Source organism: Notothenia coriiceps, unplaced genomic scaffold (assembly GCF_000735185.1).
Source record: "Notothenia coriiceps isolate Sejong01 unplaced genomic scaffold, NC01 NC01_scaffold00017713, whole genome shotgun sequence".
Taxonomy (NCBI): domain Eukaryota; kingdom Metazoa; phylum Chordata; class Actinopteri; order Perciformes; family Nototheniidae; genus Notothenia; species Notothenia coriiceps.
In genome coordinates, this window is record NW_011350414.1 from 324,422 (window position 1) to 348,465 (window position 24,044).

At 39.7% G+C, this 24,044-nt stretch overlaps 1 protein-coding gene across 1 annotated transcript in view; it reads left to right on the forward strand.

The window, feature by feature from the left end:
* The window catches only part of palm3 (paralemmin 3), a 31,602-nt gene that overhangs the window by 4,660 nt on the left and 2,898 nt on the right, over positions 1-24,044 (forward strand). Inside the window, exons 2-7 of the mRNA XM_010777052.1 lie at positions 14,864-14,916; positions 16,942-17,022; positions 21,031-21,158; positions 21,715-21,787; positions 23,238-23,268; positions 23,847-23,900. Coding sequence (XP_010775354.1) covers positions 14,872-14,916; positions 16,942-17,022; positions 21,031-21,158; positions 21,715-21,787; positions 23,238-23,268; positions 23,847-23,900 — 412 coding nt within the window. The 5' untranslated portion in view covers positions 14,864-14,871. The remainder of the gene's footprint in view (positions 1-14,863; positions 14,917-16,941; positions 17,023-21,030; positions 21,159-21,714; positions 21,788-23,237; positions 23,269-23,846; positions 23,901-24,044) is intronic.

Here is a 24,044-nt window from a genome sequence, read left to right on the forward strand (position 1 = left end):
AAATTCACTCAACACTTACCTGAATGATGCTTGTTTACTGAAATGTGGGTATATATTTTAAATGCTGGCAAAGCATGAGAGCAAATTAGATATGGTATTATGCATTAGCTTATGCACCATATTGATAAAACACATCAAATTAATGGATAGCAGTAGGACCACATTTTTATTATCAATGTGTGTTTATTTCTTTAGTGAGAGAAAGTACTAGACGGAAGTGTTGATGCAAATAAGCGATGCCAGAAAGCTGTCTAATGTTATACTGCCTTCCAAATCTGCAGCTATTGTGTGTTGTTGTTGTTGTTGTTGTTGTTGTTGTTGTCAGGTCATTCAATTATAAAAGTGTCATCATTTCCAACTCACAATTAAAAGGCAAGAAGCTCCCCTGTCTGGTAGGTCAAAATGCCAGCGACAGATCCACATCCCACACTGAAGTGAACTGATTTGCCAAGCTGATTTGATTTGTTTGATTTTGGTTTGAGCCTTGGTTGAATTGCATGCTCCATAAACAGAACATGCTTTTTCATCATCAGAGAGGTCTTTGAATTTATTTATCTCCTTTCGTGCTTACAGGCATGTTGTTTGTCAGATGTTGGGATGAGCAAAATATTCTGACTCTTAGTTCACTGCTTAATGCTGCATAGTGTCAATTATCTCAAGATTTACTCTAAATACTGAATAAAAACATCAAACATTAAAGGCAATAGTCTGGGAGGAACAGAGATCCATATTAAGATGTGGCCGTGTCAGACTGTTTTGGATCACCATCATGCAATAGTTAAAGGACAGCATGAGAGCTGATATAACCCATTTTTCTGAGCGTAAGGGAGTCCGACTCCTTGACATATAGATTTATTTTTGTATGGTGTTTAAAAAAAGGTCTATCAATCTTCCTTGGTTTGAATTTCATCAAGTGGAGTTACGCACCAAATCCAATGTTCATTTTGTAGCTGTAAACCATGCACGCAGCATGTGATGGAGACTTTTAGCCATCCATATATAAGAATATTAGCCATGCAGTCAGTTCATTCTGTATCGGTGATCACCAAATTGCCATCTGTCCTTGGTTGACAACTCACATTATTTGCCTGCCCAGGTCAAGCAAGTATCTTAAGTGTCCTTGTGTTTATGCCCTGAGGAACACAATATGTAAAAGAGAAGGCATTCTTCTGTCCAAGCATGTTGACCCTGGTTCAGCCATTGTGATGGTGAGAAGAGCTGTTGACAGAGTTGGGTCCTGGGAACTAGTCAAGAACTTAACACTGCTACAAATCTGTGTTTGGGACCAGACATGGGTGGAAAATTAATGTTAGTTAAAGATTGTCAGCTGTTAGCGGAGGTTAATATTAACATACCTCAGGGAAGATCAGATATTAATGCTGACAGACAGACATTTTTGTTAATGTTTATTTGAGTGTGCAAGCTGTTCTTTTCACCCATTACAAAAAGACAGGCTTTGCTGTGTACTTTGTACATCCTTTCTGAATGGCTGGCATTATTTGAACACTGTCTTTAAAAACGTTTCTTAATGTGGCAAGTGCTGTTTGTTAATGTCAGATTGAAAAAGTCATCCCATTAAGGTTTAAATCAACAGGAAGTCTCAAAGTTACAGACAGATCTGTGACAAAACAACAAAGACACAAGCTTTTAAGAAATTAAATTCAAGAGAAACTAGGAGACCAAGATCTGGATGAGGGTAGATGTATGCAAGAGAGAAATGAAAGATGGCCAAGAGCAAAGGAAGAATAATGAGCTACATTGTTAATCCTTAATGAAAATTCCTCAGGTCTGTTGAAATGGATTATAACTCTAAATCCTACAGAGATACCAGTTAGCGGAGTTTCAGCAAAATATTAAACGGAGAGGAAATCACTCATGAGCTTTTCAATTAAATCTTAGAGCAAAGTTGAGAAGAAACTTTGTTTGATTGATGAAAAATAAAACAACCAAGAGGTTTAACATTCATATTTATCTATAAACAAAGGTCTGGGTTTGCTACCAAGGGAAGAGATATCTGACATTGAGCTAATCGGAGAGGTTGAAGCCAAATCGATGCCCACCTGAGATTAAGTAAGGTCCTGTTTACACTATGCTCCTGTGAATGAGATTTTGATCATGCCTCTGAAATCAATGCTCTTCAATCTGAGCTAAAATAAACATGTCCTACATTTATGCAACACAAGTCATTTTCATGAAAATGCATCCTTCATGGTTTTCACAAGAACACTACTCTCAGAGATGGCGAGCAGCTGGGGGTTGAAAGATATGTGTTTTGTTCCTATCATTTCGTTAATGTTAGGCTGGAATCCAGTTTGTTTGCCCACAGTGATGAGGAGGTAGAAGGAAAGTTAAACATTACGTTGCCCGACTAAACATTTACAAGGTGACCGGGCACCCTTGTATTGGAGATTGACACAAACTGTATGTTTAGAGATAGCAAGTGTTATCAGCTGGTAGTGAGTGGCCTACTGATTTATTTGTAATGTTGTACTCTGATGTGGTTTCATTCTGATTGTGTCTAATGCACTTTATTTGAGAGATAATATGTGTGTAATTGTGACAGAGCTACGAGGCCCCCGAGGCACACAGGCCTTCAGGCTTTTGACTCGATGACAAAAGCCAAAATGAACCGAGACTGGATTACACCGGTCCTGCATTCCTCTCCAAACCTGTTTCACACACATGCACAAAAGCACACAAAAGCACACAAAAGCGTGCATGGACACACACACGTGCATGGACACACACACACACACACACACACACACACACACACACACACACACACACACAGAGCTACACTAATCCTGCAAACACAGGCAAATCCCTGAAGCAAGCCAATACATGTTTTACACACACACTCTGAAAGTGCAAAGAAACATATTACCTATGTGTGATCATAGGAAAAACCTAAAGTAATTCAATCAAAAACGGCCACAATGGGGAGTTACCCTTTGGTTTATGTGCTGCTACAGCTCTGTTGTGTGCTAACTAACAAACCTCCTGAGCCAATGGGCATTGTTCGTCCAACAATTCTTTTTTTTTATTGGCTGGACTTCAAGTCGGATCCAATTCACGCCCTTTGGTTTATTGTATTCCGTGGCACTGTGGGAACACCACCCATTTAAACCTGCTTCCCATTAGTAGATGAACCTAACAGCGTGGTGAGTGATTAAATCTCAGAGCAGCACGAATGAATAACCTGCAGCCAGCAATTTCAATGAAGACTCGTACTGAGTGCTTCACCGAGCAGAGGAGGCAAAAGCACGTTTGGGTTTAAAAAGTTGCTTTGCCTTTTTATTTCAGTGACATTTGAAGCACATTTGAACTTTCAATTCAATTTTTGTTTTCATTTCTGTCAAATGTTGTGGAATACATTCGGTGACAGCAGTTACTTTCACTTTCTTTTCATTTGTGTATTCTTTTTAAGTCAAATTGATACATTAATAAAGTAATACAATCTAAGACAGTAGTGAGAAATCAAATGTTCTCAGTGCCCATGCATGGTGACATATTTATGTTGTTTGAAGACAACGGTCCAAATCTTAAAGACATCCAATTATTTTTGGAGTAATGGCACTGACGAGGTTACTGTCACACCACAAGTCTTGTGAAACCTCTGTGCAAGTGTCTGCATGTGAGAAAGTGTCAAAATGCAAACTGGCATATATTGAAAGCAGCGTCTTGATGTGTTTCTTGGAGCTGGGTTTCGGTGGGTGCTGGATGAATGCTCATGTTGTGTCACAGCCTCGAGTGTCTTGTCAGGACTTGTCAGAGCAGGTGTGACAAATCTCTGATCCCCCTCTCACACTGCCTTCTCTTGTTTATGCTCTCATTCGGTTCTCTTTTGGATTTTCCATTTGTATGATGTCATGTCTCTGTTTCTTATCCTTCACTTTCATTCTCTTACATTTTCTCGCTGATCTTCATGGCTTGTCAGCTGAGAGGCATGTGAAGCAGGTCATGGGGACTCATCTTGTGTCAGTCCAGGATCTTGCTCTTAGTTTTGTTTGAACTGAGAGTTTATGAAATATGCAGTGTTGACGTGTTTTTTTTTTTTCTCTCTCTCCCTCCTATTTCATTTGACACCTTCACGCCGAGACTTAACTTATCTTAAACTGTCTGTTTCCCTTAAATTACAGGTACATGTAAGCCACTTGAAACATTATATATATACAGCAGTAATGCATGACCATGGCACTGTTTACCAAACTCAAATATATGGTTAAAAGGCTATTATGACTTCAGTTAGCCCTGAGCGGCTCCGAACTTTGCCCTCAGCCACTCTGTCTATGTTTCCAGTGAAGCCTGAGCTAGACTGTAATCTTTTCTAATATATGTCTTTAAAATCTGTACAACATATATATTACCCTCTCATTAGGCTCTTAATTTGGATGTGTATACAACACACTTGCTTATAAGCATAAGACAAAGTCAAACCCAAATGCAACAAAGCATAACTCCACATTATATTTTTATTTTATGTTTTTTTACAGGAAGTCCTAATGCTTGATATTCTGAGGAAATCAACTTTATATAGATTTACTGTTTTGTTGTTTTAACTCAACATGTTTAAACAAATCATAAGCACAATCTTAGCTATGCAATTTCAGTCTTATAATCACTTTTCAGCTTTACTTTTAAAATATGAGTACATACGAGCGTCCATACATAAGTTGAGCAAGTTCAGGGATATGTTGCAATTTAAATAATAGTCATTTTTTGAGACAGAGCCCTTATGGGAAATGCATTGGTTACACTTCGACCAATGCACAATGTGGCTTCTTCACAGTTTTATTAAAAAGCTAATCCTGCATGTTAATAATACTCAGTGAGCCAAAATGACTCATTTCTGCTTCTGCTTCACCGTCCAATGTATGTTCCGGATGACCATGTTAATCCCTGTATCCCCTCTGCTGATTCGATGTGTTGATGACAAGGTTTTCTACAAATGGTTCGCCATGCTGTCACTTTTGATCTGCTTAATGGCAGCGGAACTGATTTTCTCACCAAAATCCTTCCACACATAATATTTTAAATGTGTGCTGCAGATGGTGATTTTAACATGGTTAGTGATCAGAAGTGTTCCCATATTGTGAACCACACAGAGGGCAATATTCATCCATAAGGAATATTGAGCTAACGTCAACCATCTGCATGTTTTGGCTTATAGGAAAATGGCTGACACCATAGAATATGTCAGTGGCAAACACTAAGAAAACCTAGTGGCTAATGATAATCTTTGTCTTTTCAAACCTAACCTGTTTAATTCAGTTCAAACAAGCTCTGGTGCATTTTCCAGTTTTTAGGTTGGGTTTTTTGTCTTTTCAGCAAGCTAACAATCAATTAATGGGCAGTGCTTTTAAATGTTATAACCTCTAACCAAAACCGGGCTTTATATTCCATAATTCATGTCTCACTTGTACCTGGAGCGACAATCATTTTTCATGCAGAGCTGTTTCACTCAATCACACCTTCTAAAGTAAAACCTGAAAACTGTCACTGCAATTACATTTCTGAATCCTTAAAATGTACACCTCCTGGTTTGCATTATAGTTCATCAATATAAGCACAACATTGACCAAAACTATAAGGAAAAAATAATACTAATGTGCAAGTCTGAAAGCAACCCAAGACGTTGATAGTTAAACTGTAAATGTCTTTCTGGAAAAGCCTGAACACAGATCAGATTGAGAGCTGTGGGTGTGTTGTGAATATGAGCGGTGTTTTAACGCCCTAGGAGACTGTAGGCTTAGCCCAGCCTACCTGTGTGTGTGTGTGTGTGTGTGTGTGTGTGTGTGTGTGTGTGTGTGTGTGTGTGTGTGTGTGTGTGTGTGTGCATACAAATCCCCACTTATCCCACTTGATTCCTTTATACGGCTGTAGAGACAAAAGGAGAGCAAAGGAATTTGTTCTTTTGAGATGCTATTGTTTCATCACTCTCCTCTCAACACGATTTAATCAGATTGTCATCGCACTAAACTTGCTTCAGTCTAAACGCTGAACACTGCGACCTGTTGGAACATTTCCTTTGCTATTCCCATCGCAGCAACACCTTTGATGCTCTCGGGCGCATGTGTCCCGTTGTGATCATTTGTGCAAGGTTATTGTACAAAACTGCACAGTTACCAAGCAGAAAAATATGTGATTTTTGGTTAATGATGTGTATTATTACTTTACATTACTTGAACCTCTGTGTAAATGCAGAGGCTGTACTGAAGTTCAAATGTCATGCCTGTGATCAATTACTCGGAGTAAATCTGTGATGTATGATGTGTACTTTGATAATCCCCAACACGATTCACAGTCGACTACATTGTTAGCTATGTGATGTGATGACACACATATCACACATTAACCTTCCATCTCTCACTCTCACTCTCACACACACACACACACACACACACACACACACACACACACACACACACACACACACACACACACACACACAGCACTGGAATGCAGTGTTTTCATTCCCCCGACCCAGACTGTCAATCAGAGAAACTTGGCTGTGTGCACCATCCAAGCTTCACAAATTCTCCCTCCACACACACTCACAAACACACACCTTCCCACTCTGTCAGATTTATTTCTATCTAGATAAGCAGGACATCCATCTCCAATAATGCAATTTCTGCTGCGGTCTGTAAAGCAACTGAAAATCAATAGCTGATGAAAAAGCACTTTAAAACAATCCTCTCTGTCCATCCCCTCAAGCTAGAGAGCTACTGCCTCTTGGAATTCTCCGTCTCTGATTGGAGATCTATCTAGGTATTTATTTTACTGTTAGTTGGCTGTCTGTTTAAGGCCGGTTCTTCCTGAGCAATAGCCGGTGACGACAGGAGAGGATGTCCTGGTTCAGAGATCAGGGTCGTTGCGATTGCATGTTCGCTCTAATCGTCTGGAGGACAGCGACGTTTGTGCTCTTCCTGTTACCAAAAATATGGGTGGAAGGATATTTTAAACTTGGTGACCTTGGATTACTCTCTGTCTGTCTCTGTCTCACAGGCCTGAAACTGCCCTTTAGCCACTTCCTCTGCTACTATCGTGTCCGCTCCTGCTCTTTCCAGTCCTGTAGTTTACATCTTATACTCTTGTAATCCCAGAGAGTACAAATATTTGAAAAGAGGGTAATGTTGAAAAGCAGCGTGATAATATGACATGTAGAAGCAGCGCTCTAATTGAGCTTCGAGCAGATGAACTTCACTTCAAAGCAAAGTAAATCCAGCGTGGCATCACTAATACTGGTATTAGAAATTAATAAAACTATTAATGTTCGTTCTCAAATGCGCTTACAGCACTGTATGTGATTGAGAGCATACAGACTAAAACTCCAACCCTACGTCTGACTCCCACTCTTTCTCTCTCTGTCTTCACTATAATCATCCCCCACCTCCATCCCATCATCTCTCCAAGAAATGGAGCAGAAACTTCAAAGTGCAGGGTGGCCAGCAGTCTAACAGTAGCGTAATTGCATCACCACACAAAAACAAAATGTCACTAGGTGGCCTTTTAATGACTCCCCCACACCATGACCCCTATATACCTGAAGCTATTTAAGCAACTTGGTGTACGCTGTTCAGTAATCATTTACAAAATCAGCCAATTCAGAAGACTGTTGCTTTCTACATACCTTCCTGAGATTACCTGCATCATGAATGATAGTAAACTAAATATCCAGGACTATAACAAACGCTCAACTTGCATACACCTTCTTTGGCTAAGAAATATATAACATTTCACAATTTTCTGACATTTTATTGTCAAAAAATACTTAATTGAGTCTCTTGTTCGACTGTTCACAGCTTTCACCCTGTACTCTAACCTTTCTTATATCATATTCATCTATGCTCGTGTTTTTAGTGTCACATATTGTGAAATGGGATTTAAATTCCTGAAACGTATGCGTTTCTAAGATAACATATCTACATTTCATCTGGTTTGGCTCCTGTATGCCACCACTGATGATGCCTCTCTTACAGTCTTAGCGTTATGTTACTAAAATGATGACGAGTTTTCTTGACACACACTATTTGAGTTTATTTCAACACCAAAGAAAGTTGGAAAAATATCTCCTAATTTGTTGATTGAGAAAACAATAACAACAACTCAGCAGCCTATTCCCTTGTAGGAGTAGTATTGTTTAAGATGTCATTCTTATACACAGTAATGGCGCATTTCCACTGTGGGCCTCGCACGGCTTAGTACGGTATAATTAGGCCTTGTTAGGCCAGGCTCACTTTATGCTGCGTTTCCGTTACAGTTTAGGAACTGGGGTAGTAACTATAGTAAAGCAGTGTAGGCGGAGCCGTGACGTCATCTTCAATGCGAAACACAAAATCAACATCAGCCGTTAGCTGTTAGCCCTCAGAGCTCACAGCTCCTCATATCTGTTCAGAAACTAGACGAAAGTTAAACAAGTACAAACCACAGACTGTCTGTGTCATGGCGAATACAGTCGCTGGTTTATTTATGTCTGTAGGCCGTTGTTGTGAGTGTGGACGGTCGGAGCATATACTGCGTTAGCTTAGGCGATCTCCATTCAGAAAACAAGCATTTTAAAAGGTTTTTCGCCTGCCGTCTGTCTGCAGACTTGTCAAAGCATTAATTAATGGTTTTTACTAACCGGTATCAGTATGTAGTTACTTCGGCATCATTTTGAAACGTGTATTACAATTAAATCACGGTCAAATATGTTCATTTGGTTGTAGTTGCCAGCGATTTTCTCACTAGTTTAGCATACTCAGCACGGTTGTTGGCAACAACCGTGCTGAGTATGCTAAACTAGTGAGAAAATCGCTGGCAACTACAACCAAATGAACATATTTGACCGTGATTTAATTGTAATACACGTTTCANGATATGGTTNGTGTAGGCGGAGCCGTGACATCATCTTCAATGCGAAACACAAAACCAACATCAGCCATTAGCTGTTAGCCCTCAGAGCTCACAGCTCCTCATATCTGTTCAGAAACTAGACGAAAGTTAAACAAGTACAAACCACAGACTGTCTGTGTCATGGCGAATACAGTCGCTGGTTTATTTGTTTGTTGTGAGTGTGGACGGTCGGAGCATATACTGCGTTAGCTTAGCCGATCTCCATTTAGAAAACACGCCTTTTAAAAGGTTTTTCGCCTGCCGTCTTATCTGAAGACTTGTCAAAGCATTAATTCATGGTTTTTATATCAGTATTTCGTTACTTCGGCATCATTTTGAAACGCGTATTACAATTAAATCACGGTCAAATATGTTCATTTTGATTTTCTCACTAGTTTAGCATACTCAGCCCGGTTGTTGGCCCGGAAAGAACCTCGATTTTGGAGAGCCAGAAAACTGTGAAAAGGTACCCGCTAGCCGGAACTACGCCTAGTGGAAACGCAACCAAAAACAGGCCGGGCACGGCACGCTTAAACCGCGCTGTAGTAGAAATGCGCCATATAATAACATAGTAACCCTTTTTTGATTGCTGTAGGGAATTTCAGGTGTTCACTACACCATGTTGCTGCTGTTACCTCTCGGACCAGGAAGCCTTCCTGCATGTATCGAGGCTCTNCATGGCGAATACAGTCGCTGGTTTATTTATGTCTGTAGGCCGTTGTTGTGAGTGTGGACGGTCGGAGCATATACTGCGTTAGCTTAGGCGATCTCCATTCAGAAAACAAGCATTTTAAAAGGTTTTTCGCCTGCCGTCTGTCTGCAGACTTGTCAAAGCATTAATTAATGGTTTTTACTAACCGGTATCAGTATGTAGTTACTTCGGCATCATTTTGAAACGTGTATTACAATTAAATCACGGTCAAATATGTTCATTTGGTTGTCTCACTAGTTTAGCATACTCAGCACGGTTGTTGGCCCGGAAAGAACCTCGATTTTGGAGAGACAGAAAAACTGTGAAAAGGTACCCGCTAGCCGGAACTACGCCTAGTGGAAACGCAACCAAAAACGGGCCGGGCACGGCACACTTAAACCGCGCTCCGCGATGTAGTGGAGATGCGCCATTAGTGCACTGCCTATGAGAGTAATGCAAGAGCAGTGAGCTGTGGTACTAAATGATTATAATAGTTTTTCATACCAGACACCCCACTGCTATTCCATCTGTTCCCACATAGCTAATGTCACCACACCGGCTCTCGGCATATAGACTTCATGGCACCCCGCTAGGAAAATATACATTGTTATATAAACATGCACACATATGCTGAAGGCAAATATACATTCTTCTGCAGCAGGGCAAGAGGAATGTTTCATGCTGATATTTTGCAGGAAGACTTTATGACTGAGAGGCAGCTAGACCTTCCTACATTCACACTCTTAGCTCTCGTTATTCAGAATAGGGCTGCGATACAGCTCCGATTGTTTACAGTTCATTCATTCTTTATTAATCAATGGAGCTTTAACAGTTATCGGTTGATGACCAAAGTGGAGTGTCAACTTTTATATTGATATTCATATTTTAATGCAAAAATGTCAAATATTTCCTTCTTAATTAAAGGGAAAAATCCACCAATAATATCCATCAAAGTTTACAAAAAATCTGATACATTTCCTCAAGTGAGTCATTTTCCTTTGGTGTTGAAACCCAAAGGATGGAAATGAAGAGAATTCTTGGGGTGTGGAGTTATAAAATGAGCATACCAGATATTTAGCAGACTGTAACCCGGTCCACTTCTCTAGTTGAGAATAGAGCATCGATGCTACATTAGCCAGTATTAGCTCCTAACATAACCGAATCATTGAGCACACTATCGACAGTTTTGCATTGTGGGTAATGTAGGTGGCATATTTTTGACATGCAAGAAGATTGGATTTAATTGAAACACACGATACTCATGGGTTGGTTGTAATGATTACTGGGACTCTGGATAAAACAGAGACCTCGTTAATGTCATTAGTAACACGCTATTTCTACTACAGTATGGCGAGTAGAAAATGTCAACAGTGAGACAGATTATCTTATATTTGCAGCGCTGTACACAATGTACTTTTCTGTTTCCAATAGACTACCATTCCTTGTGCCTGTTCTCAGTTTTTTGTCTTTGGCCAAAACACCTTCAGTCCATTGTGTGACTCAGTGTGAGTGGGATAAGGGGAGGGAGCATCAGAGACTTGGAGAGACCCTTAAAGTGTGGGAGATCATACCATGGTGGTCAAACAGACTACAGCTTGCTCAAATGGCAAGTGCCGGTGTAGGAAACAAATCATCTCCTTCAAAACCAAAAAACCTGTCAGTTTTAATCAAACTCATTTATTCATCAGGTTTGGCCTGTAAAAGGTGTTACAGGTGTCAATAATTGAACACTATAGCAGCCGAGCTGTGTTCATGGCCATGTGCCATATTAGTGTTACTGCTGCTGTTTGGTTCTGAGACGATATAATATACACAAACAAAGACGAGGGTGTAGGGAACAAGTCCCACACATTTCTGGGTTGCTGTGCTTTCTGAATACCACAAGAGGGTTGTGGGAGTTGTGTGAAAATTCACAGTTAAGGTGCAAAGATTCATGGTCAAAGTAAAGATTTCACATTAATAATACTTCTGATTGGTTTTATAGTGTAGACACAATCAAGAAGAGGCAGGGTTTATATCTAATCCTGAATGGTCGTAAATATCTCTGACAGTATTATCTCTCCATATTGTTATTTTACAATTGTTGTTTTAGTCTACATGACATTTATTTCATCCTGGAAATGGAGCCCCTCTCTTTTTTTTTCCCCTGTTCTTTCCAAGATAAGTCTGAGGGGATCACAGGATCATTTTACTTTCTTTTCTGATTCTGGTTTTCTTTTGAAATGCTGAATACTTTCACCTGTTTGGAAAATAAAATACTGAGGTACAAAACTGAGCTCGGATGTTCGTTCCCTTTTTGGTTTGCCTGATCGCTCTTATTCCTCTACTCCTCACTCTCCGTATTCGCTGCCTTTTCTCTCTGACTTCTCTTTTTATCTCCTGCAAAAGAGTATTAAAATGATTTTATTATATGATATCAATCTCCTTGCATTTTAATTATAGAAATATGTCTTAAACAGTAAATAAACAAAGCAAAATGTGTGTTATACGAGAATATATATTATAATAATACTACATTATTACGCTATAATTATGCTAGGTGTTTCTGTGACATTGCTGAATTGAGCTTAGGTTCCACTGTAATTACCATAAACAATGCAGGATAAGTCTCTGAAGTAATGACATTGTATGAAACGGATAAGGTCAGTCTGTATTTGTGATAAACAGCACAAGGACATAATGCTACTCCTGTCCTGGGGCCCTGGTCTCTATTATCCATTACCTTCGCTCTTGCTTTGTTTTTCTCTTAATCTCTTCATCTTGTCCAGTATCTCACAAAGCTGAGATTCCCTTTCAATAAAAACGATCAAAACGTTGAACATTTAGTTTAAGCAGAGACAGATTGACCTGAGTTTGCTTGACAATAATTAGTTTACTGTGGAAAACATAAGAATTCATCACAAAATATAACACATTTTTGAACAATGTCTTGTTTCTGTCCATCCCAAACAAGTTTTGTTCTCAGGTTTGGGTTCACAGGTCGTCCCATGTCGTGGGACCTGAACTCCAAGCCACATTTCCCGTCACCTCATTTCCCCCTGTGTCTTCACTTTCTCTCCCACTTTTCTTCCAACCCTCTTGACTTTCTTTGCTTCTTAACTCTTTGACTTTGTCAGCCTTCCCGTCTCTACCCTCCCCTATCATGTCTAATTATCGGAGTCAGTGTGTGTCTACGGGGAGCTCCTCAATACCTCCTCATCAAAGCCTCTGTTTGTGTCTGCTTGTTTATCTCTGGCTGCTATTCTAGGCGCTCTCCTGGAGCCCTGATGAGACTCCTCTCTGCGGAGGCTTATACTGTAAGCTGTCACTGCACCTCCAGTCATTCAAAACATTGCCAAAATGAGACTTTTGTTTGTCTCTTTTTACCTCTGATGTTCTTGAAGGGTATCTCGTGTTAGGGCTGCTCGATTGTGGCAAAAATCATAATCTCGATTATTTGGGTCAATAATTGTAATTGCGATTATTCATTGACTTTGAAAACATCCATTTATTGGAGAAGAAAAATGTGAACAGTATGTTTTTAACAGTTAATTACCCTGAACTTTAAGTATAATTCAACTGAAAAAAAAAAAGTAATAATACAAAAATAATCGTTTTATTTCGATTACGTTTTTGTAATCGTTGCAAGCCATAATCGTAATCGCGATTAAAATAAGATTAATTGAGCAGCCCTATCTCGTGTCCCTCAATCTTTCTAAATATATTACATATGAATACTCTCGTTTGTCTCTCTGCTGATTCTTCCTCTATCACCACTTTAGATTTTGAGAGAACTCCAGTGTATTTAAAAGCATGCTAGAAGGTTGTTTTACCATCAAAAAGAATCCCCTTCCCTTTTCTTCTTTCATCCTTCTGTTTTCCCCCTCCGTACACAGTGCAACTACATTCTTATATTGTTTTATGTGGGCCCTTTTTCTCCTTTGACCCCGCCACCCATCCCACACCTTGAGGACGCTGCAGGAACTTTTTAGGTGTTTGTTAGGAAAAGTTTCTCAGTATGTTAACTACACCCCTTTAGGGCCTGAAAGATCTACCGTATTGGAAGAGCAACAATAGCATCAGCTCTACTGAGTTGCCTTCTGGGAGGTAATGAGAAACCTCATTTGTGGAGAAAGCGAGAGTCGGATGTGGAGAGGGGGTTTTAGGGAGAAATAAGTTATGTGACATATCAGCTTATTTTGCCAGTTTGAATGTAATCTTTTTCCAAGAACTGGAAGTGTCAATGTGAAGTTGTAGGTAAGGTAAGGTCACCATTTAAGTTGTATCTTCCTATTAGTGTCCATAGACAGTAGCTTGTCTGAGGGTTTGCATGTTATGCATCTGGAAAATGTTTTGTTTGTGTATTGCAAAAACGTATTTTACGCTTTAGAGCTCTGTTATGGTGATTAGTGACAACGGCTGTGACAGTGTGTTATTTGCTACAGAAATGGGTCGCTGTATTGCTCAAATCTCCCCCAATATGAGATCTCAGTTGCTGTGATGGCTAAATGTGTTTTTCGTGTAGGACAGATTTCTTTCAACACACAGGATTGCCAGTGACTGGAAGGTTGTTGCTGCCATTGAGTATACAGTGCCAAGTACTTGTGTTTCCCCTTAAATTATTCTCATCATTTAAGTATTTTGTCTGAAACCCACCTTGTGCAGGATTCCATGTGGGCCAAAAATAAGTGTTGCTCTCCCGAGGGGTTGACTAAAAGCAGAGTTGTGGCGTGTGACTGCAGGATTCACTAACGGCTGAGAGCTGGTTGATATGTATGACTTCAGTCTATTCTCTCTCATGTGCCTCTGAGTTTAAAGAAGCTCAAATATTTTCCGATTTAGTGTCAGCTGCAGGGGAAAACAAATATTGCTTATGCTCATTTTCTTCCGGATGCCGGAGGCTGTGTCATGACAGTAGCATAAGGCTTAATAAGGGTAGGGGGAGATGTTTTCGGAAGAGTGGGAAGATTGTGGGTCATTATTCACAAAGGCACATACTACTATGATACTTGACTAATAACATGCTTCACGAATAGCAAAGTCCTGTCTCTGTTGTTGTAGTGCTGCTCCCCTTCCTCTGATGTAGCACTGGTGGGAATTCTGTATTTAAATCCCTTTTTCGGATGGATATGTCAACAGAAGTAAATGCTGAATAGGGGTTTAGGATCATCGCAAGGAATACTTCGAAGAAATGGCCTGGGTTCATTCCCTTGGTTGTAAACGCAGTCATTCTTGGGAATAAATGGATTCAGTTGACACACATTTGTTTAACCTCTGCTCTCTAAGCTTGACCCCTGTCTTGTTGTGTTACAGGTGCCAGGATGGATGAGACGGAGAAGTACAAACAGCGACTGGAGGCCATTGCTGTGAGTCGACACGTACACACACAAATGCAGCTTTCTCTGTTTGAACAAATCCAGCGACTGATGTGTATGCGGTGCTCTAATGCGCAGCCGGCATCATGAATAGACATGTTTAGGTTAATCACAGCTGGCAGATGGAAGTGGAGTCTCAAAGAACTAGATTGAAGTTGTTATGACGCAGGCTTTGGGGAAAACAACATGAATCTGAATGTGAAATGCTTGATTATAATCATCAAATTCCATGATATCTTTCATTGAAATCTGAAGAAATTGATAATTTATTTAAAAACCAGAAACATTAGATGCTGTCATATTTCAGCAGGAAACATTGTACCAACCTAGTGTGAGGTGATTTACCATAAACCCTGCGTAGGCAGTCAATGTGTTTTTAAATAGCTAAGCCAGCTGCTCGGACTGTAAAGAAACCTAAATTAAATGGAGAATTTGTGAAAGTAAAATGTATCTCAAAGAGTAGAGGCTTGAAGTTTAGTTGTTTGCCTATTGGAGCCGATGGCAATACAGAACAGAAAAAAACATCTAGTCCATTAAAACTTGACAAACTTTATTTGAAAAGTGTTGTGGTTTTTATGTTAATGGATTTTCAAGGCGACATTTTTCCACATTTAATAATTTCTACAGGATCTCCTTGACAGTCTCTTGGCAACATCGCTCAAAAAGTGAAATCACATTTCATAGAGTTACAAGACCGGTTTATATAAAGCTCATTTATTCTTGTCTGCTTCAGATTTGTCTACATGGAGCAGGGGTGTCAAACTCAAATACACAGTGGGCAAAAATAAAAAAATCGGTATTAGTCGAGGGCCGGACTGGTTCAATGTTTATTCCAAAACGTATTGAAATGAACTTATTGCACATATTAAACCTGGAACTAACAAAGCTTAAATCATTGCCTATAAAAACAACATTAAACATTAAATAAATGAAAAATCAGTTGCATTCATTGGCTCTAACTGCACCTTTCTTATGTAATTTCTTATGATTAAATGTTTCCACAGGCCAACAACAGCTTCAAAAAACAATTTCCCTCAAAGAAAAAAACCTAACTTGCCAAGGATTTGGCCCGCAGGCCTTGAGTTTGATATGTGTGATGTGATAGAGAAAGAGAGGATAGAGTGACTAAGCTCTCTGAGCTGTCCCTAACTCCTAAATAATTTATTGAGTGTGCAATGTGGTAAGCCGGGGTGTCCCTAGTCCCACGAAAACAACACCAGGTTGCTATGGGGACAGCTGCTCTGAGCATTATGGGATATAAAGTGCACCTGATGTCTATGGTGGCAGTGTCCTCGTGACAGATGGTTGAAAAGGTGTCCCTGTTCTACGTTTTCCCAGTGATGTTTTATTCACTGCCACCTCTACTCCATCTTTGTTTCATTCTCATTCATTTACATCAGCTTGCTTATACATCTGACTGTTGAACTCAATTGTTCCACATTTGTTGTACTCCTCTTGCTCTCGCTCTCTCTTTCTCTCTCTCTCTCTCTTTTCTCTCTCTCTCTCTCTCTCTCTCTCTCTCTCTCTCTCTCTCTCCGTCAACTATTAAAGGAAAAATGCAAAATCCACTTGTTCAAGTCTTTTATACATAAACATGTGTCCCCTCTTTGTAAAGAGATTCTGCAAGTTTCAGGAAAAAATATTTGCTCACATTTTGTCCTGATCCATTTATATAAAAACCTGTTTCAAAATGAGCTGAAATGAAACCCTCTTTAATGGTCACGCATGCAGAGCACACACAGTGAAATCTGGCCTCTGCATTTAACCCATCCTATTACTAGGAGCAGTGGGCAGCTATTGCACAATGCCTGGGGAGCAATGGGGGGTGCGGGGTTGTCCGGTGCCTTGCTCAAGGGCAACCAAGTAGCAGTCCACACTCCATATTTAGGTCTGGTCAGGGACTTGAACATGCGACCCTACGGCTCACAGTCCAAGCCCCAACTGACTGAGCCACTGTCTACATCCACTCTCTTTCTTTGCAATATCCCCCTTAACCTCCCTCTCTTCCACTATCAGGAGAAGCGGCGGCTGCAGGAGGAGCAGGACCGAGCGAGGAGAGAGATGGAAGACGAGAAGCTCAGACTACAGCAGCTCAAGGTCTGACACACATACACACGATGATACCCCGCCTCATTGGTTCACACACGCAGCCTTAATTTCACTCAGCTGAAACCCCAGCAGACCCATTCCAGCTTGTTAGCAAGCTCCAAATGAATTTTGTTTTCACACACAAACACTCTCTCACACATAGATGAACTGTATAACCTCACACACTTCCTGGTTCTTCCAGTTTCTCCCAAGGTTAGAGTCAAGCCTTCCTTTGCTGATATCTTTTATTTCTTTATGTGAGTGTATGTTTACACACTGTGCAAGTCGCAGACCTGCTCTATTGTTTTCGCATCATTTCCAGACTGGCGTTCCCACTTCCTACTCCACTGTGCTACGCTGGCCTGGGGCACATTCCTCAAATTGTGTGAAATTTGCACAACATGTGTTTGTGTGCAAGCGACTATTAATGTGTGTGCCGGTGTGGTCATGCAAAAGAACATTTTGCATATGCTCATCATATTTGTGTTTGCATTTATGTTTTTGCACCAAACACAAACTGTATTTACAGTATACCATCATCTGCAGGAGGCTTCAGAGATTCATTTTAAAATGATTATGTTGCTCTCTCACAGGAGGTGATATCATAATTGCTTTTAGTACATTCATTAGCTTTGACATTGACTTTCACCCCAGGGTAGATGTAAAGATGTGATATGAAGCAGCAGCGTACAGTATACAGTAAAGCTCCTGGCCTGCAGGAAAGTTTACAGAGGGGCTGCGTCCAGTCAGCCAAAGCACAGGGGGGGGGGGAACAGAGCGAGACTTGTTCTGCTGTGCAGGAGAAAACACAGAGATGGTTTTGTGATGCTTATAGTTAGGCAGGTAGCTACCGGCTAACGGTTGCCAGATTTTGGAAACATGGGGGCCAACAGCTGGAGGGGAGTTTGAGTTTTCATATGCTTTAGTAGTCAGAATCAACACCTGGAGTAGCTGCTGGGTATTTTTTTACTGGAATGTATTGCATCGTGATAGCCACATTGTGATAAAAACTGTAATCCTGGCTGTTTTTATAGATAAGAATTACTACATTAAAATGTCCATGCAGACACTGTGTTTTTGCTTGTCAGGGTCAGAATCAGACCAGCGTTCGTCGAGCTGGCAAGAGTTCTCTGTCTAGCTCAAGGGCACTTTAGCGCCACAGATGCTTGCTGAAACAAGCCTTTGAACCAAGGTCAACTGGTTGCAACACGGCTGTCATACTGACTAAGGCAGCCTGCAGCCCCTTTTATTATTCCTGACGTACAGGGAAACAAAATAGTTTAAAATGGTGAGGGAAATGTCTCCTCTCTCACTCGCATGCTCACAACTATCACGATTAAGTGTACAACCATTTGAAAAGTTTCCATTCATTTAAGGCACATCATTTCTTTAAAGTGGAAGTTTTTGAGTGAACAATTGTATGCTTGGTTTGAAACACTGTCATCATTAAATCATTTTCCGTTAACCTTTATCAGCAGGGTTTTCTTTCTGATGGTGCAGAAAGATATCATAATGTTTGTTTGGATTTCTGGATGCAACATTAATGCAGCTTTTGATTAAGGACAAAAAACGTTTCACTTGTTCCTTGTTAGTACAGTACATGATTTAATTGCTTTAGTCCAGCTCATGAAAACAAGAAAGGTTAATAACGTTATATTGTTCACGCTATATTTGTTTTTTGTGCATCTCAAAACTTCTCCAATTAAAGGTAGTAAAGCATACCTAACAATCTTTAAAAGGTTATGTTTTCACCTTTTGTCAATTAAAAAGTCACATCTACACTGCCAGCACTAATTGCTTCAGATAATACAAAATGTGTTATATTATAAAACAGGGAACTGCTTATAGCTTTTCTTGTTTTGATGGTTTGCACTAGAAACCGTTGCAAAGTATGCCATTTGTGACATGTTACTCATTGTCACATATTCAAACACACTAGGGGTGTAACGGTTCACAGAATTCAGGGTTCGGTACGTACCTCGGTTTAGGGGTCACGGTTCGGTACGGGTTCGGTACAACAAGAAAAAGCACAAAAAAAGTCCCAAATGCATAATTCCAGGTTTGTTGTTATTTATTTTGAAAAGTAGTGCAAGTTTCAGTATAAAAATAAGGAACTCATTATATAAGGAATAATTAACTGTATTACACAGTTCAAAACAAACCACAAACAGTATCACACACACTCAGATGGCCATCTTATCTATAATGGCTGTTGTCAAACCAAAAGGTTTCATCAAGCTGTAAAACTAAAAAGAATGTCTTGAAAATATTACAAAATAAATAATAAAAAAGTGTTTCGAGAGCGCATAGCCGTTGAAATATATATGCCAATAGCTTCCGTTATTTCTTTTGGTCTCTCGGCTTTCATGTCTATTGGCTTCTTAAAAACAGCAGGGATAAGCTGTTGAACTGCTGTTGTCTTTTGCCGGGCTCCGTGATTAGCAAATCTGGCTGATGCCTTCTGATATGATTTAGCATGTTTGACGTGTGTTACCATTAGCAAACCGCTGTCGAACAACGCCGACACACCGTCCTCCCGATCCACCACACGCACTCCATCGTTATTGTAGTCCACAGGGAACCCAAAATGTTCCCACACAGCTGATTTAAAAGAAGCAGGTGGGTTCTAGCTCCTGTGTGTTATCTGAAATCGCCATACTAACTTTTCTTCTTCTTGTATTTTGTTCGTTTTTTTGTGTTTTCTTCTTGTTCTTCATTTGTTGTTTAAGGGCGACTGCCAAACAGCTTTTAGGCGCAATACAGCCCCCTGGATTATATATAGTGTTGGATACTGCCCTGAGTGACAGACTTTTTTCCCACCCATAAAAAAAAAAGGCGTATTCGTCGAGTGACTGCATGTGCCGAACCGTGACGTCCGAACACGGATACCGTTACACCACTAAAACACACACATACTTTTAAAGATTTTGTGTTAGATGTACAGCGGGGTGTAAAACAAATGGTGAAAAGCAGGAGAAATTGGGTTTTATTTTCATGTGTTTTAAGACTTGGAGGAATGTTAGGCACCTGAAACAGTCTGTTCTGATGACATTCAGAGAGAAGTCAGCTCTACAAACTTGAAAGTGCTCGTTTTTGGGTATTTTGTTCTCAGGGAACAAAGCCTCGGGCATCCTTCCTTCACTGGGTCATGTTTATTTGCTGGAGTGGAGAGTAGGAAAAAAGTACACATTGTCTGGTGACGTGGGCTCACAGTTTGTCCCCTTTTTCTTCTCACCTTTGCACCCTCAAATAACTACATTTCCCTTTGCCCTCCCCATCTCAATTCTCACTGTGCTATACATCTTACTTCTTTCTCTCCTTTCTTTTAGGCTGCATCTGAGATCATTGCCTTAAACACTCATTTATAAACAGCTTGTATTTCACGCTATAGGGATTAGTAGATTGGGATTTACATGTTCATCATCTTTTTGCTTTGTAACTGACAAGTGTAATGTGACACGACTGTAATTTTAATATCTATAGAACAGATTGCATTTTAGGATTTTTTTGTAATTTCAGACTATGTATTTAGTGTTTTCATATATTAGTGTGTGACAATGCAATGTACAAAAGAAATGAGGGGATATGTTCTTATTCTCATAGTTATTTACTGCATCAGGTATGCCGTTATGCCAGCAGACTGCCTCACATGACACACTACACTGGACTAAGCTAAACTAACTCTCGTTGCTTAGTCAGCATTCTGGTTTGGTTAATGATAAATTAATGTTGATGATTTATATCTTATTTCCGTAAGGTAATGCGTATCTTTCAGGTGTGTATTCGTTACATATGTATAAACTTAATTTGACCGTCAGTCACAGTTACTTTTGTTAATCAAGATAAATAGTTTACACACGTTAGCTATACAAATATTGATTAAATTCCACTATTTTTTAATACAAAACACTTCTTAAAGGTACGTTTATCACTACACAAGTTATCCAACCACTGTAAAATATCCAGCTGACTTGTATCACAATTCTTCAGTAACCAGATTTCTCCTTCTCCCTCCAGAGGAAGTCTCTGAGGGACCAGTGGTTGATGGAGGCACCTCCCTTGTCCCCTTCCTCCGCGGACCCCCAGAGCCCCCGCTCCCCCCTTTGGGGCTCCCAGGCCCAGGAGATTGAAGAGCACATAGACAGGTACAAACAAACATTTGTGAGTTCACATAGCTTGGGAGATCTGACACATTTTCATTGTATTTGTGTAGTAAACCTCATGGTTAATTGATCCCTGAGTACTCATGTTCTATTTCCATTTTTTGTGTAATTTCTGCTGTTGTCGTACATAATGTATGATTTGGCAAAGTTGAGTTTTAATTCTGCTAGTTTTGAAATGAACACAAGCAGAGAGCGAGAGGGGAATCCAGCAAGACCGGACTACACTTATTTTATTGCATTGCTGTTCCTGAAGACTGCACTAAGATCCCGATCTTATTCTTGCAAAGGTCCACAGTACTGCCTCGCTTCCCAGAAAGACTCCTCACACACACTGCATGTGGCCTCTGGGGGAATTAAAACATACTGCTTCAGGAATCCCTTTTTGTCTACTGTCATGTTCTTTAGATTGGGATCATAAAATACGGTTATAATCATGGTTAAAAATCAAATCAAAGCATGAACTAAGAGTGCATATTTCTATAGATTTAATGTTTGTTTTGTGTGTATGTGTGTCTGCACAACTGTGTGTCCCTCTCAGGTTGCAGTCAGAGAGTCAGCGGTTGGCAGAGGAGGAAGAGAAACTGAATGAACAGATGGAGGATGGCCAAACGGTGAGGAACACACACACACACACACACACACACACACACACACACACACACACACACACACACACACACACACACACACACACACACTTACTTGCCCACTCACTCTGCAGACAGAAATGGTCTTGGAATATGTGTTGAACAAGCTTGCTCCATCATCTTCCATTACACAGAAAATGTCCCACAACTTCTGTCTGTGGCTTTAGCCATAAATAACTCATTTCCTCTCTTAATGTAACTTTGATGTAGCACCTCTTGTTCTAAAAGCCAGAGCTTGAATGTTAGCAGACCTGTTACATAAACAATTTAGCACTTTATCCACTCCGGAATTATTGTTTGAACCCAAGTCAAGCAGAAGTGTGTTAACGTTGTCTCTCTGAAGGTCTTTATAGTACAACTCAAAAAGAAATGTTGTTTTTCTAGTCCAATATCTTTTCATTTATCTTAATCTTGGCATTTCCAGTTCTGATATAATCCACGGAAGACATGAACAGAGTAAAGGTGACCCTGAACGGTCAGTAGCAGGAAAATGTGGTTATGAAACAAAGGATCATTCATCATCAGCATGTTGGTCCTGAGTATCTCATTTTACATTGAACTATGTGATATTTTTAAATAAATCCTGATGTATTATGTATTTTAGTGTAAATATCAGCCTCTTAATAATAGTGTTGAATGAACATTTTAAATTGATTTAATAATTCAATAATAATAATAATAAAGACCACCTAGACTAGGTTGCATCAAAAATATGCAGGACCTTTTTAGAGCAGCATCTTGGTGAAATCTTTAGAAAGACTAAATAACAACAACATAAGACTACTGTTTAACAATCAAACGATGTATTCAATAAACAGAGCACTCGTTTATGAACGTTGTATTTCACAGGACAAACAGCTGTGTCCTTCTCTTGCTCTCCCTCTTGATTAAATAACAGTTGCTTTATTGGGGTAATATAACAATGTGCTCCATTTCAGTTCAACAGCAACTTCACACCTGTACACGCTCCACATTCACACAATAAACAGCATGTGAACATATGTTCAGGACCTAAGAAAAGCTGTCTTCAAACTGTCAAAGCTACACACATATATCATAACTGTTTATCTATGCAGATGAAGTTTAAGTATATGAAACTGTGGAAAGGGATCAACTGTGTGTTGTTTTAGTCATGACATTCTGACTGGTCAGAAGGGGGAGTGATTGAGCTGAAAATCCCTCCCTCACATCAGGGAGTCAAAACATGAACTGGGCTGAGCCTGTCTGTGCTTCAGACGACTAATTCCCAAATATTTCCTGCATTTTCTTTAAAGCTTGTGGGTATTCCTCTATTTGCTTGTATTGTTGTCTTTATACTATCCCTTAGAAATACAGAGGATTAGGCAACACTACAGAAACAGTTTCAACATTTAAGAAACAATTTATTTAATCCCTCCATTGTTTTGCCCAACAGGAGGCAGTGAAGGTGGCAGAGGCCGCTGTAGGTAAGTGGGTTCAGATTCACCTTTCGGTACCAAGACATGTTCAAATAACAGTGGGCATTTATTGAAGTTGCATTTCCATTAAGTTTTTACCAGAGAAAGTGATAAATCAATGCTAATTTTATTCTGTATAATATTAGAGTTGTTTACATTAGCATTTTCAAGCAATTGAATATGACAAGCTCAGTAAATAACAGAGAGCAGAATGAAGCATCCATCTGGCTGGCTATCAACAATCTGTCCAATACATGTCAGAACTTTGTTCAGACACACTCTATTACTGCTCTTACTTAATTTCATCAGTACATATTGATTATATTTAATTAGTTTTGTGCTTTAACTCCTATCCCATCTTCTATTGTTCTGCATGACAAGACAAGTTATCCAAAGAAGCCGCATTGTCATTCTCTCAAAATACAATAATAGTAAAGGTATCTTAGTTTGCATATTAATTTAGGTAACAATGCTTAATGGGGTAATTGGCTGATAAATCGTTTATAGTTCAATACTGCTTTCTGTACTGCATGTCTAACTGAAAACTACTGCTACCTGCAATAAACGCAATTATTTTCCTATCTAAGAAATGGTCCGAGGTGCTGTGGTGCACAACGGAGAAAACAATGCAACAGGATTGGGTGAGCATGGCTTTTGACTTGTGTGTCATAAAATACACACAGACATGCATCACGATATTCTCATAAAGCTCACGTACAAAGCAGAATGATCCAGAAACAAAGGAAAGGAATCCTTCACATGTTTCATTTAAATTCTTATTGGTG